Raw genomic sequence first — 16,628 nt, 5'->3', positions numbered from 1 at the left:
CCAAAGATTATTTTTGGGGGGGATATGAAACTGTATAATCAATGGGGTGATATTTCCTTCATAATTTAATTTCTGATGTAGTGGAGGATATTAATCTCATTTATACTGAATAATACTAATAATGAATGTACAGGTTTACTGAATGTACAATAAATATATTAGTGGACCTTAAAGACAGACACATACAAAAAGAACATTATTGGAGCAATTTGTAAAAATTATTTGGCATATTATCTCCAACAAAATGTTGGCTAAAGAATGAGAAATACATTACTACACAGTAGAAATGTTTTTTCAGGTATGTTAAAATGTGCTTCATGTCTCACTTTTAGTTTAAAGTTGTTTTTATATTTATGTATAATTATACATATATATTTAGAAATATACCATAGAAAATATAACACTAAAGACTTTTTCAAAAATGTATTCAAACTTATATATTCAAATATATAAAACATATAAAAACATATTCATATATTCATATATATTATATTAGTCAAACTTGCGTGTGTGTGTAAATATATATATATATATATATATATATATATATATATATATATATATATATTTTTTTTTTTTTTTTGGTAATGTATAACTTAAGTCAGTTTGTGAAATATAATATAATTTAATATGATTTTTTTGGTTTTTTTTTTTTGGCATTTACAAAAAATATATATTATATTAAATTATATTATATTTCACAAACTGACTTAAGTTATACATTACAAAAATACATTTAAAAAGAAATAAAGCTAGCAGAAATATGTAGAAACTAATTAGAAGTAAATCGAAATAACTCAAAGTTTCAATCCCACTTATGCACTTATAATATATATTAGAACTCTGCGATGTCATATTTGGGAGCTGTGTTTTTCAGGTTGCGTTCTTCTGCGTGTGTGTAGGTGGGGGGTCATTACGGTGTTGTGTGTCCTCTCACTACGCTAGGCTCACAGCATCAACCTGAGACCAGATACAGTTAATTATCTACCAGGCGCACACACACACACACATACACACACAAAGACAAGAGTGCATGAACTAACCAGACTGACAGAAGAACCTTCCGTTGGACCGAAAAGAGACAGTCTAGATGAAAAAAACAGATAAAGAGAGGTAGATCTGAGGCTAGAGACGAATAAAAGACAGGTACCTGGTCCCAACACAGGACATGTGATTATGGATCAGTATCAGGACTAAAGAAAAAAAAACACATGAGAGGAGCGAAGAGTGGATATTCTCATTCTTGACAGGACAGACCAACACCAACAGCTAAAGAAGAACCAGTGAGACCAGCCTCCATCACTCATGCCCTTCCTCCCTTGCCAACCGGTTTTCCTCCGTCCCCCACCTGTCCGCTCGGTGTCACCCTGTGGATCTGCTAGCAGACGGGCATTACTGGCATCATGCCGGCTGCACTGAAGTCATCTCTGGATGGGAGCATGACAGATTCAGGGGAGCTGGAGCAGGCGGCATCTCCCTGTCTTGGAAAAGTGCCCCGCGACCTGCTCCAAAACTTTCCTCACACCAAGCGTGTGGGCAGCTACCTGGTGGGCAAAATGATCAACAAGGGCTCGTTCGCCAAAGTTATGCTGGGGATGCACATCAGTACAGGAGAGAAGGTAACAGGCACACACCCAGTCTCTTACACGCAGACGCCTGTCAATCAAAGGCACAGTGTCACACACTAATGGTGTCAGTCATCAGTGCGCTGAAGGGTTGTCATCCATTTTTCATGCTGTCTCTCTGTCTCAGCTTTCATAGCAACTCCGTCTTTCCTAATCTCTGACACGCACCGCAGTAATAATACACACTCACACTGATAGACACATTTAATGGCACTTTATGTTTAGTGGGATGACCATGGATTGTGTTTTGGCTAGTGATTTTTATGCATGCTAACTAGTGTGTAGTTTGGTAACATTTTACATTAAGGTTCCATTAGTTAATGCATTAACATCTACTAACAATGAGCAATACATTTGTTACAGTATTTATTAATCTTTGTTAATATTAGTTAATAAAAATACTTTCATTATTTGTTCATGATAACTCAGGCCCATTAACTAATATTATCAGAAATGTTGAAATTGACATGAACTAAGATTAATAAACGCCTTAGAAGAATTCATTATTAGTTCCCGTTAACTAATGTAACCCTACTGTAAGATGTTACCTGTATTTTGTCTGCAGACTTATAATAGATGGTAATGATATAGTGGTACTTTAGATCATCATTGATTTAGTGATTTGAAATTTTATTTGACAATTTTAGTGTTGTAAAACATTTCACATCAGTTTTAATAGAACTTCTCTTTTTCATGTGAATGTGCATTTGAACGTTATGTAGGTTTACATATAAATTACATTATTTATTTATAAATAAATACATTCTATTGCCAGTATATCAATATTGAATACATTTTTGGAATTTGAAAACTTCTGGGTTCATGATGACACAGACACACACACAGAGAGAGAGAGAGTTTTAGCTCAACCCTTCCTCCTCTCCTCACTGTGGTGACCTGAGCTTTCACGGGTCAGTAAATGTGGCCTGTATGCGTGTGAATGTTACCAGCTCTTATTCACATCACTGAGCCCTTCCTGACCCACTCTGTTTACCTGAACAGGTTGCTATGGTGATGCGTAAGCATACATCACCCCAAGCACAATCCTAGAATTTTAGAATGTAAATTATTATCATGGAGTTCCTAAAGAGAGGGACTGTGAGCTATAGTGTATGCCGTGCTATGGACGGCGTCGGGAAACGGGTTTTATATACTATAGAAGTTTTCTTTACACAATATTGTGTTATAGAAAATAAAAATCAAGTGAGATCTCTTGACACCCCCCCCCCTCCCTTACAGAAATTTAAGTAGAAACAGCTGTGAAGTTAAATTAAAGATTTCTTACATACGATTTCTTACAAGATATCTTAAATACTTCTAAGACTAAACTGTCCTCTTACATTATTATTTCTTCCAATACTAGAAAAACCTTAGAAAATGAAGCAAAATTGCTGTCTGTTTCTGCAGGTGGCGATCAAGGTTATAGATAAGAAGAAGGCTCGTCAGGATTCATACGTTTTAAAAAACATGAAGCGTGAACCTCGGATTCACCAGCTGATCCGCCACCCCAACATCGTCTTGCTGCTGGAGACGTTGGAGACGGAGAACTGCTACTACATGGCCATGGAGCTGTGCGGAGGAGGAGACCTTATGGACCGAATCTGTGAACGCAAGCGGTTGGAGGAGAGAGAGGTCCGCAGGTACACCCGCCAGATACTGTCTGCAGTGGAACACCTGCACCGATATGGGATAGTTCACAGGTAATCAGCACACACACACACACACACACACACAGATAATGACAAAATTACACCCACGAAATGAAGTGTCATATGGAGTGTTAGGGATAGTGGGGTGGAATGAGAAAGAAAAAGAAAGGAAAACGCTGAGAGGGTGCAATGCTGTATAGCGGATTCTAGTCTATAGGAACCTTTAAATAATGAAGTGCTGTGTGTCATAGATGAGAGAAGTGTGGGAAAATGGATTAAATCAAAGAGCAAGCGTATGTGTTTGTCAGTATGCTTTGTTATAGTCTGAGGATACATTATCAATTTTTAAAAAATAATGAAATTTGTAAATATTTGTAATTTTACCCCCGGTTTCACAGACAAGGCTTAAGCCTAGTTCCCAGAATAAAAAGCATGTTTGAGCTGTTTTAACTGAAAGCAACTTGCACTGGCATATCTTACAATATTTTAGTGCCATCGTTTTGTCTCAAGATGCACACCAGTAATTTGTTTTTCTAAGGCAAGTTTATTACAGCTAAATGCCTTAAATGAACTAAGGCCTAATCCAGGCTTAATCTTAGCCCTGTCTGTGAAACTGGGCCTTAGAGTCTCATATAGTTTTTTGGTTGCATTTTATTTTACAGTACATGCACTTACGTGTACTTACACTTAAATAAGAAAGTACTGGTTAATATAAGGTAACTAACTACATGGTTAAGGTTAGGTTTATGGGTAGGTTCAGGGTTAGTACCTAGTTATTACCCAGCTATTGTAATAACTATAATAAGTACATATAATGTACATGGGGAACAGGACTGTAAAATAAAGTGCTACCAATTGTTTTTTAAATAAAAAGTGTGTCTGAAAATAGGTGAAATCATAGAGCAAGTGAATGCGTGTGGGTTTAATTAGCTATAGTTTGTGATATAAATTTTAGATTTTATAAATTGTATTAGATCATTAACACAGTAAATGATTAACAATACAAATTATATTAAAAATCTCAGTTCAAAATTGTATTAATTTAATATTTTAGAATTTATTTGTACAATTTCTATTCCAATAAATGAATACATTTATTTTAAAAACACATTTTGTTGTTTTGGGGGTAGGGTTAGAGTAAAAAAAAAAACAGGCTAAAGTATGTCCTGATTTAAACAAGTAAATGTGTATATGTGTGTGCGTGCAGTTCTTTGGTCTGCCAGTGAAGCCTAATTGAGGCAGGAGTGGGAATGTCATTAGCTTCTCATGACATCATCAGCCAGAGCCACTATGGTTAACACATCATTCACTGACTTCCTTACTAATGGAGTCCCAGGATGTAGCTTCATAATGCTGAGGTCTGTCACACACAATCCACTCAGTAAATAGCCTTTTTTAGAGTATGTCAAGGATCAAAGGACGTACATCAACCTACACGCCTTACACACACACACACACTTGACTACCCGGCGCGTTAGTCAACATATACAGTCCCCTTAGTAACGAAAGGAGCATGTGAGTTCATGTCCATCTCAGTTCAAAAGTTCACCCACTTCAAATCAGCCCAAAATCAAACTATTTTATCAACTGGCTCCACAAACACTGTCTTTATGAATTTAAGCCTGTCTCTGCTGACCTCTCTGTACACACTGATAATACCCCTGAAAAGCTCAGTCAAACGGCTGTAATACTGGCAGATTTTCAGAGTAGTCTTTCAGCCTTTTCTTTTTTGGACATTTTAGGGACAGTGTGTGTGTGTGTGTGTGTGTGTGTGTGTGTGTGTGTGTGTGTGTGTGTGTGTGTGTGTGTGTGTGTGTGTGTGTGTGTGTGTGTGTGTGTGTGTGTGTGTGTGTGTGTGTGTGTGTGTGTGTGTGTGTGTGTGTGTGTGTGTGTGTGTGTGTGTGTGTGTGTGTGTGAACGAACGTTAGGCTGCCCATTGAGCTTTGAGATGTTAGCCATGTCAGTAAAAATGGAGGGAAATGAAAATAGCTTTGAGGGCTGTGATATTTTTATAGGCTTTTCATATAATTTCATATTAAATGTGAGGAGCGTGCGGTCGTCAAATTGAGTGTGAGTGTTTATTATGAAGTGGAAAGAAAGGGAGAAAGAGGGAGTAAGATAAATGGAAAAAGAGAGCAGAGAGTCTAAAAGTAAAATTTGGCAGAATGACTGAACATCCAGGACCACCAAGCTGTGATATCACCAACAATAACTCTCGTAGGTCTGTTCTTTAGTACAAATACCCTTTTAATTCACATTTTTCATTACATTTTGTGTTCTGCTAGAGGTTCTTGGCTGATCATGGAGGGAGTTGATCTGAGTTTCCTATCAGTTGGACCCACATGTGTGTTTGTATGTATGAATGTATGTATGTATGTGGGGTGCCACATACATGTATTTGGGGTGCCCCCCATTTTGTAAAAATTACAAAAGCAAATAACAAAATTACTAAAACTTTAAATGAAAATTGAAAAAACAAAACTGAAAATATAAAAATAAAAGTTAATTCAATACTATAATAGTACTGTACTGTATATAATTAATACTAAAATTACACTGATGAAAACAAGACCAAGTGGTGACCAAGACATAGTGCCAAATCTTACCCTTTTTTCTTGCAACTTTGGTAAATGTTCACAATCCTAAAAAAGTTATTTCCATATTTAAATCTGAAAGGGAAAAAAACACCCAAATTTTTAAGAGTGGTATCAGAATTTTGCACCCAGTTATGTAGGAGTTAGTTTTAACTAACCTCCTTCATCTCTGAATATTGTTTTTTAACTAGGGACTTGAAGATTGAAAACTTCCTACTGGACGAGCACAACAACATTAAGATAGTTGGTGAGTGTGTCTTGTCAGTGTGTATATGTACATAATTTAATATGCGGAACGTTTTGTCAAAGCTGTCTTACTGTAATACATTAATACCTCTAAGAATGACTCATAAATATGGTTGCAGTAGTACACACAAATCAAGCACACAGGAAGAACTCATTTACAATTAGTCATTTAGAAAAACTTATCGCTTACCAATGAGAAATATCATAGGTAATAGCATCAACAACAACCTTTATTTATAAAGCACATTTAACACAGTACAAATTGATCCACAGTGCTGTACATAGTGCATAGCAGGACTACACTATAAAAACAACAATTACAAGTTTCCAAAAGCTAAAGAATAAAAATGTGTTTTCAGAGTAGATTTAAAAATGTCCGATGAAGGAGCAGACCTCACATGATAAGGGAGAGCATTCCAAAGCTTTGGCCCAGCCACAGAAAAGGCCCGATCACCCTTTAATTTGTAGCGACATCGTGACACATTTAAAAGCAAGTGATTTGAAGATCTAAGTGCCCTAGCAGGACAGTATGGCACAATGAGATCACAAATGTACCTTGATGCACAGCCAGACAAGTCCACTAACACGCGAGTGTGTTTTGTGTGTAGACTTTGGTCTGAGTAACACTCTGAAGGCAGATTCTCTCTCTCTGGAGCTTCTGAACACTCAGTGTGGCAGCCCTGCTTACGCTGCTCCTGAACTGCTGGCCCACAGGAAGTACGGCCCTAAAGTGGACGTGTGGTCTGTGTGAGTCTTCTAGAACTGTCAGTCACATATAATGTCAGCTGATTTTGGGTGTCTTTTTAATACGGCTCTGTGTGTTTTTGTGTTTATGCATAGGGGTGTGAGTATGTTTGCCATGTTGACCGGCACTTTACCGTTTACGGTGGAACCCTTCAACATCAAGCAACTTCACCTGAAGATGGTGAATGGAGAAATCAGTGCGATACCGTCGGACATCAGCAAAGGTAAATGTATGGCAGCGGTTATTGCATTTTGCAAGGTGTGGAAATAGCAACACAAAGTATGTTATAACTTATATGCACTTAATGCATTAAATGCTCTTTACACTAATTGAAAATGAAAAAGTGCACCATCCACCTCTCCATGCTACTGCTCCTGTTACCAGTGGCATTTCTTTTGTCATTTTGTCTAGCTCAATCAGACAATGGTGGGCAGAGTTAGTGTAAATGGCCTCTGCCAACAAAACTATGAATTATGGTGGGGATTTTCCATTCACTTTTTTAATTGAACTTTTTACTGACATTTACTATTTTCTACTATCCTCTAACCTGAAACTATTGGCTGGTCTATACAATGAAGGTGATTTCAGGTTTTTTTTTCTATGTGTGGAAATTGATCCCCGTTATATACACTACCATTCAAAATGTTTGCACCAGTAAGAATTGTTTTTCAAGGCATTGATATTTTTATTCAGCAAGGATGCATTAAATTGATCGAAAGTGACAATAAAGACAATTATAATGTTACAAAAGATTTCTGTTTAAAATAAATGCTGTTCTTTTGATCTTTCTATTTATAACATAATACTGGAAAATTTCCACAAAAATATTAAGCAGAACAATTTTTCAAATTGCAAATCAGCATATTGGAATGATTTCTTAAGGATTGTGTGACACTGAAGACTGGAGTAATGATGCTGAAAATTCAGCTTTGTCATCACAGGATGAATTGCATTTTAGAATATATATTCAAATCGAAAATAAGTTATTTTAAATTGTACCCCAAATTTACGAACGGTTCTGTATGTGCACACACATGCAAAGATTCATCCCTAATGAGTTCTTCATCAGGAAAGGATACACAGAGAGAGAGCGAAAAGAGAATGAGAGAAAAAGTGTTGAGTGCAGTAGTGCATTTCGAAGTGCCCTTCTTCCCAATCAGATTATGAGATCATCTGATCCGGCACATTAATATTAATCTTCATGAATATTAATAACAGAGTATATTCACCAATCACAAAAATAGATACACTACAAACATGATGACGCAAAATGTCTGCTAGTGGAACAGAACCCGGCTGGGTTTCCCGATTCCGTTGCCGGTTACATTAGATCATCGTGAGGTAGTTTGTACATTACGTATGGTGAATTGCCTCCTGTTTCTCTGATATTTTTCTTTTTAATAAACAATGAGCTGGTTCAGAGTAATGAAAGTTACAGATGCAGTACTTTATACTGATTTAGAAGTGTCGCTTTGGATATCATCTGCTGAATCATTTCAAAAACTCAAAAGTGTGTTCAATGTTATGCTGGATATCATGATTATTAATATGATAAAATAAACATACACTGCAAAAAATGGTAACTCCTAAATTATATAGTTTTATTCAAGTCAAAGATATTATTTAACATCACTGAACTTATACCAGCACCTTTTTTATGTGTTAAATCTGGTAGAAATAGCTTTTTAAGCTAACAATTGAAAGCTTAGTTCTGGCTGGTCACGTCAGTCAAGCTCGCATCAGCTGCCTCTGTTGATCCACGTCTACCTATATATGTATACAGTGATAGGCATCGTATTCCTATAAACTTCAGTATTATCAGCAGCTATCGCGTTTCTCAGGAGCTAATTACCCTCCTCCATCCCCAGCTCCTCCTCTCGCCCAGTCAGGATTTGGCCTTCAGATTCCCCTTCGAATCAGACCAATTTCTTGAATTGTTTCACACTAAATTATTAAAGATTAATGATATCTGCAATATATTAATGTTGGTTCTGTTCTGTTTAATCTAGGGGGGTTATCGCTGGGCAGGGAGTTCTTGCCCAGAACAGAACCATACCACCAATCCAAACTGTATGCTATTTGTCAATCATCTTAGATGATAGTGGTCCTGACAGAAATTACTGTTGTTGAAGTATGGTTGAAATTAATTATGATTGAAGCTTACGGTATGTCATTTTGTGTGTTTTGTTGACATCCTGAGGCTGTCTGTAATGGCACTCTAAGTGAATGAGTAAATGTGACCGTCACTGTCTACTGACACAAACACTACCCTCACACACATAAGGCCAGCGCAGTGCCAAACTGGCACTCTGATCTGAAGAGTCCCCCTAGATTGAGAAGGTGGCACAGGGGAGCAAAGTGCTTCTTGAATCTGATCTGCCCTTCTGTAAGAGAAACCTTGAGAAGTTCAGTCTGGGTCGGACACACACACATTCAGTCACTCCTCTGACAAATCAGTGTTGAGATCTTCTGTGTAAGGTTAAAACAGAGTTTTGAGACTACTTTAGCTGTGTCAGGATGTCAGTTCCCTCTCTCTTCTTTTCTTTCTAGCGGCTGTACAGTTTGTCTTGTCTCTGCTGGAACCAGACCCAGCAAAAAGGCCAACAATAAAAGCAGCAATGGAGGATAAATGGTTGAATGAGGGTTATGCCAAGAGACCCCTCCATACTGTAACTCATAAAAACAGGTACCTGCTGAATGAAATCTAATGCTAAAGTTACCCAATAACCTAATAAAGTATAGGTATTAGGTAATAAAGTTACCTAATACCTAAAAAATAAAGAACAGTGGAACAGTAAGGAACAGAGATGCACAAAAAGACACAGACAACTTGAAAAATCCATTTAACATTTCCTGATACGTGAATATGTGTGTTTGTTGCTTCTTTAGGCTGCGTCCTGAGGATCTAAATTCAGCTGTGCTAAACTACATGACTGAATCTCTAGGTTACGGTCTTTCTGATATCATCCACACTGTCATCAGTAACAAGCCGTCTGCCGTCTTAGCTTGCTACCATATACTGCTGAAAAAACTCAACAGGCATCAGAAAGTTGTGAGGACCATGAAGGTAAAAAGATATATCAACCATTTATCAGTTATTGACCATAACATGAGAATAATTATCAGTATTTAAATATTGGTGCATGCCTAGATAAAAGTATTTTTATCAGCATTTCTTGTGTCCTCCATCTTGGAGGAAAAAACTCATCACAAAACATGATACTACTTCCTAGGTTGGCATATTATTAAGTTTTGGATCACAGCTAACATGTCAGTCATTGTCCTCAGAGAGAAGAGAACAGTGAATGGAATCTTCTAAATAAGGGCTTGTCGAGAGGGAGAAGCAATGCAAGTGCTAAGAGTCAGCAACAGGTGATTTGTCCTTCTATATCCAAGAATTTTATCTTGTTTCTTAAATATTCACGGACACACAAAACATGTAACACACTTTTCCTTCACTAGGTTCCTCAGAGTGACACAGCCAATGAGAGGAGCTCAAGGCAGGCCAGTAAGACCCAAAGCAGCCAATCACAGGACAGAGATGCCCATGGCATGAAAAGACCTGCGGAGATCATTAGACCAAAGCAGCCAAGCCTAGTGGACAGAGCAGATTCCCCCACCTCAGTGAATGACACAGTGAATGAGATTGCCATACTTGTGGAGACACATGATGGACTGCTTCCTAAAGGTAATGCACGTTTATAGGAACGATCATTTTTATAGAGTGTTGCAGTGATGATCTATTTTTGTTGGCCAACCCGGAAGTTAGCTTCTTTTTTTTTTAACATCGGCTTTTAGATTATTGGATAAAATAAGCTCTGATACCTGCTTAAGTTCACAATGGTTACACATTTTATCATTAAGATTGTTTTATGAATTTTGAACCCTAAATACAGTCGGCAGAAGAAAAAAGCTAAAGTTAACGATAAGGATATGGTTCTAAAAATCCTTCTCAATATTAAAGAATAGCAGAGTTCACACCAAAGCTATAACGATAACGGCACAGAAAAACGATCTTTCAGAATGATTTCATCCAGCTGATGAACGATAAAAACAGACAGCCAATCAGAATCCATCCTGCTGTAACAAGCTCGAGCATTTAAAGTGACAGACAAGCAAGCACTTAGAATAAACAACAATATCATCTGCTGGTGTGGATATAGTTATCTTTATACTTATCGTTCTTGGAGTGAACAGGGCTTTAGGCAATAAATGAACTACACCACGGTCGCATGACTTCAACGTCAAGTTTGAGATAGAATAGTTTGCAAGAGTGTGAGTGTAAACACATCGAGGCTGTAAGTAAGTAAGTAAGTAAGTAAAATTTATTTGTATAGCACTTTTCTCAGATGAAGATCACAAAGTGCTTCACAACAAAAGAAAACCTTAACAACTCTCATAAATACATTGAATCACAAAAAAAAAAAAAAAAAAAAAAAAAAAAAACGTACACATTAGACCAGCCTAACCACCCTTCAAACTAGTTAAAAGCCTCTTTAAAAAGCAGAGTTTTCAGCTGACTTTTACATTTTTCCACACAATCCAAAACGCGTATGGAAAGAGGCAAAGCGTTCCACAACCTGGGTGCAACAACTTGGAATGAACGGTCCCCCCTTGTTTTAAAATGTGTAAGGGGGACAACTAATAGTCTCTGGCCTGTTGATCTCAGACTACGTGAGGATGTACGCAGCTGTATCAGGTCGGAGATGTATGGGGGTGCCTGTCCTTGTAGGGCTCTAAAAGTTAAGACCAAAATTTTAAAGTGTATTCTAAATTTCACTGGTAGCCAATGAAGTGAAGATAAAACTGGAGTAATATGTGCCCTTTTACTCGTGTGGGTTAAAAGCCTAGCAGCAGAATTTTGAACAGTCTGGAGACGAGACAAATCCTTCTTATTAAGACAAATAAAAAGACAGTTACAATAGTCTAAGCGAGACGAGACAAAAGCATGGATGATCATTTCCAACTCAGCTTTTGACACCAAGGCTCTTATCTTAGCAATGTTCCTTAATTGAAAGAAACAGTTTTTAATAAGAAGTTTCGAATGTTTCTCCAGAGACATGGCCGCATCAAAAACAACACCTAAGCTCCTGAGACTGGGCTGAACTGACGAACCTAGGGCACCAATGTGTTGCTTTATCTGTGGGATGCTCTGCTCAGGGGCAATAATTAAAGTTTCAGTCTTGGCTGAATTCAACATTAAAAAGTTGTCATTTAGCCACTGCTTGATCCTACTCAGACAATTCATTAAAGATGATGGTTTAAATAACTCTGTAGGCTTGAAGGAACAGTATAACTGAATGTCATCTGCATACAAGTGATATGAGACATCCTGAAACTGGCTTATAATCTGTCCTAGAGGGAGTATATACAAAAGGAAAAGAATCGGTCCCAGGACAGAACCCTGAGGAACACCACTCGATAAACCTGCAGTATTGGACATTTTCTGATTTATGTAAACACTAAAACTTCTACCAGTAAGGTATGATGAAAACCATTTCAGAGGTGATCCGGATATTCTTAATAGAGCCTGGAGTTTATTAAGCATAATATTGTGATCAATAGTGTCAAAAGCAGATGTAAGGTCCAACAAAACTAATACTGTATGCTTCCCAGAATCAGCAGACATTAAAATATCACTTGAAACTTTCGCCAGTGCAGTTTCCGTAGAATGTTTTTTACGAAAACCTGACTGATATTTATCAAAAATATCATGTATCTCTAAGAAAATAGTAAGCTGCTCAGCTACCACTTTCTCTAGAATCTTTGCCATGAAAGGGAGTTTAGATATAGGCCTATAATTCGAGGGTTGCAGTGGGTCTAAATTGGGCTTTTTAAGAACAGGTTCAACAATAGCATTTTTAAAAAAGTCAGGAACCACCCCAGTTGAAAGAGAAGTATTGATCGTTTCAACAACACAGGGCCCAATACTACCAAAAACCTGCTTAAACAGCATAGTTGGGAGAACATCACTCTGGCCATAAGAGGGCTTTAGCTTATCTAGTAGAGTAGTAACATCGAATAGTGACACAAGTTTAAAAGAGAAACACGGAAAGGAAAGAGCCAAAGTACAGGCCTTGTATGCAGGAGGAGGTAAAATGCTAGCTCTGATATCCTTAATTTTCTCAACAAAGAAGTCAAGGAATACATTACTATTTGACAGAGTGAGCAACGCAATTGGAGAAACAGATGGAGAAACAATAGAGTTAATAGAATCAAATAAGAATTTGGGATTTTTCTTGTTAGAGGATATTAGCTGAGAGAAGTAGTTAGTTCTAGCATTCTTCAGAAGTTCATTTAGAGATGCGGTTAATACCCTAAGATAGAGCCTGTGAACTTCAAGTTTAGTTGTTTTCCATAAGCGCTCTATTTTCCGACGTTTACTTCTAAGACTCTGAATAGATGAATTTATCCACGGGCAGGGCTTTTTAACAGACACAATGTTTGATTTCATAGGCGCCACTTCATCCAGAATTGTTGAACATTGGCTGTTAAAAGTCTCCACATACACATTTACATCACTACAACCTCTTAGCTGGCATGGATCAAACAAAGTCGAAAACTTCCCAGCAACATCCTGGTTAAAAACTCTCCTCTGAGCCTTAAGTCTCAGAGGCGGGGGGTCCCGTGGTAAGTTTAAGTTAAAGAAAACACAACTATGGTCACTCACATGGACATCCTCCACACTCACATTTACTATCTCAAGACCCAATGAAAAAACAAGGTCCAGGGTGTTCCCCTTTAAGTGAGTAGGGCCTGAGACATATTGCGTAAAGTTAAAAGAGTCAGTAATAGATAGGAGATCTGTAGCTGCAATACATGACATATCATCAATATGAAGATTAAAATCTCCAATAATTAAAACTTTCTCCAGCTTGATTATAGAGGTTAATAAATCAGTAAAATCAGTGAGGAAGATACTTGCAGGGCCAGGAGGACGGTAAATTAACACACAATAAAATATGTTAACAGAACCGACCTTAATCATCTGTGACTCAAACGAGGAAAATGATTCACAGTGGATTCCTCTGCATAAAAAACTGTCTCGATACACGACAGCAAGGCCGCTACCTCGGCGAGCCGTTCGAGGCGTCCCAATCACTGAGCAACCTGCAGGGCAGAGCTCATTTAAGTGTATGGCTGTGGAAGCAAACTAGTGAGTAGATGAGTTGACCTGTTCGGCGTGATGACGTTTAAGGGCCCACACAACCTCTGTAGTTCCAATTAGCCACTTGTTAACAACTGCCTCCATCAAAGACTTTTTTTAAATCACAAGGTATATTACTGTTGTATTTTATGTCATAGAATAAAACATGAAAATATATTGAGCTTGTGATAACCACAGATCTTTTTTCAGGCATTTAACCAAAAACCCATTCAAAAAAGCCATTGACTTTGGGAAAATGGAACCAAAAGTGCTCACTAATTTCTGGGTTTAAAGATTAATTCCTGCAGAACTCTACAATAGTATTATCATTTGTTTAATTTTGAAATTCGCAAAATGCATATTCAGCTGACTGAAATTGTATATGTGTGTATTTTAGTCTCAACGTTTGGTGAAAAGGAGATGCTTCGTGTCTCACCCCCTAAGTGTTCCTGCAGAGAGGAGAGCGGCACCAAACTCTGTGACTCTGCCCCTTGTGATGCCACTGTAACCATAGACACCTCTAGAGACTCCCAGACAATGAAAACACCAATCAAACCACATGATCTGAGACCGGCTTACTCTGACAAATATCAATCTCTGGACTGTGAATATCAGCATGATGACAAGTTAGAGAAGTTACAGACGTTCTACTCAGAGAAAGGGGCTTCTCCCAGAACGGGACAGCGCTTTAAGGATCTATTACTGGCCATTGAGGAGAAAACCTACAATGCTCGCCACCTCAGCGCCATGGAAACCACAACACAAACCTCCCCTTTACCTCGACTACGACACACTGGGACGCTTAAAGAATCCGCACCTAGAAAAGTTACTTGGGTAGGCTTGACGCGCCACACAACGGCTGGCACAGGCTCCTCGTCTTTCTTGGTAAATGGGTCCAAACCGCCACTGTTTCCATCTCAAAGACAACAAGCTCTCGTCATTAAAAACCTGAGACATGGAAAGGAGAAGAGGAACGTGGGAACGGGAGGGGGAGGGACAGGCATCCCCAGTAATACAGCGAAAAGAAACTCAATTCAGTTGCGAACGGCTATACAGCGCCGAGTCACAGACCTAAACCTACCAATGCTTCCGTCTGCTTTGCAAAACAAAACTGACAAAAAGACAGAAATACTCCGAATGGATTTTGGGTGACATTTGAGGCTTTCTAAAAGGAGTACTCTTGGTTTAATACAAATTAAGCTTGCTCGACAGCATTTGTGAATTAATGTTGATTACCACAAAACGAATCAATTTTCATTCATCTCTCATTTTCTTTAAGGCAAGACAGGCAAAAGTTTAGTTTTTTTCATGCCCTGGTCAGTTTTGAGATTTTGGGCTTTTTTTGCTTTCATAACGTGTCGTATTTCAGACTAGTGGGAAGAAAAAATCTACAATCTGGACATTTTTATTTTATTACACTTCTATTTATTTGCGTCTGTAGAATACTTGTCTTTAAAGGCTGTTTTCTCTAAATGAGGTTTTTTTCTGATGCACTGAGCCAGAAATCTCCACTTCAGTGGCTCTTACATGCACCAAACTTCCCATTTAGTTCCATCTTAATTCTGAAGGTTTTTACAGTGGTTTTATATAACATTGTTTTCCTTAAAAACTGATTTATGGAGTGATAAAAAAAGAGAAATCCAAAATCCCCACAGTATATCGACAAAATGAAACAAAATTGTTGAATCTGGCTTTATCCAGTGTTTCTGTTTTAGAAATGTATGCAAATCAGTGCATATTTAAATAGATAACTAATTTCCGTATTTAAACAGTACATTAAGACAATTGCTTTGTATAACTAAAGTTTTCTTTTATGTGATTAATCAATCAAAAGTATGGTGATTTATATTTGTTTTTTGTTCTATTAATTCTTACCCTATATTCATTCACTTTCATTGCACGTACCTCTCTCTCCGACTTTTTTTATGCCACAATTGCCGACATTATCTGCTTCAAAAAGCAGTCAACATCTCTTCTTCCCATTACCTCCCCTCTCGCCCACCCTAATCCCTCGGTCCCAGGACAATTTGACTACTCTTAATTGTCTGGATGGGATTTGACTGATGCCCATTGTAGGCTTTAAGCTCCTATCATGTTTCTCGCTTTATGAATGAATGCATCTCAATGGCATCACTCAACTATGCCAGCCGGTGCCAAAGGATGAGGATCCATAAGCCAGCTTATTGAAGAAAATAATTGAAGTATTTTACCGGATGCCTAGAATTCAATGAAGTAGAAAACTATTGGTCAGGAATCTGGAAATGTAATTTTGGTACGTCTTTTTTTAAAACTTGTAACTTGTGTTACAAATAAATTGACAAGATACACAATTCTGGACTGCTTGCATAATTGTAAACATCTAATTACGGTAATGTTTGAGTATTTGAGGTGTGCCTGTTTTGTAACGTGTTTGTTAAATGACCAACTGTGTTGTGGCTGCTCCCCAATGGCCAGAAGGGTTTTGAATAATGAACATGTAAAGGAATCTTTCCCTCTTTTCAACTGGTGAGGAGCTCATGAATTATGAACACTTTGTTTTGGTACATGATATGGTGCTGAGGGGGCTTGGCTTTTGTGTGTGCGTGTATAGATATGTGCTGGAGAGAGATTGATCCGAAGTGA

General features: G+C 37.8%; 1 protein-coding gene across 1 annotated transcript; it reads left to right on the top strand.

Moving 5' to 3' along the window:
- Positions 1 to 968: 968 nt before the first annotated feature.
- On the top strand, positions 969 to 16,336 carry LOC143725605 (hormonally up-regulated neu tumor-associated kinase). The gene is made up of 10 exons (XM_077218125.1): positions 969 to 1,619; positions 3,033 to 3,325; positions 6,060 to 6,115; positions 6,723 to 6,861; positions 6,955 to 7,082; positions 9,410 to 9,545; positions 9,749 to 9,926; positions 10,148 to 10,231; positions 10,322 to 10,547; positions 14,404 to 16,336. The coding sequence occupies exons 1-10, from the start codon at positions 1,404 to 1,406 to the stop codon at positions 15,156 to 15,158; spliced, it is 2,211 nt and encodes a 736-aa protein (XP_077074240.1). The 5' UTR covers positions 969 to 1,403; the 3' UTR covers positions 15,159 to 16,336.
- Positions 16,337 to 16,628: the final 292 nt, after the last annotated feature.

The sequence above is a fragment of the Siphateles boraxobius genome, unplaced genomic scaffold (genome assembly GCF_051911475.1).
Source record: "Siphateles boraxobius isolate OS27281-9 unplaced genomic scaffold, OSU_SipBor_1 77, whole genome shotgun sequence".
Classification (NCBI taxonomy): Eukaryota; Metazoa; Chordata; class Actinopteri; order Cypriniformes; family Leuciscidae; genus Siphateles; species Siphateles boraxobius.
The sequence above is the reverse complement of the archived record's forward strand: the minus strand, read 5'-3'. Positions and strand labels throughout refer to the sequence as shown.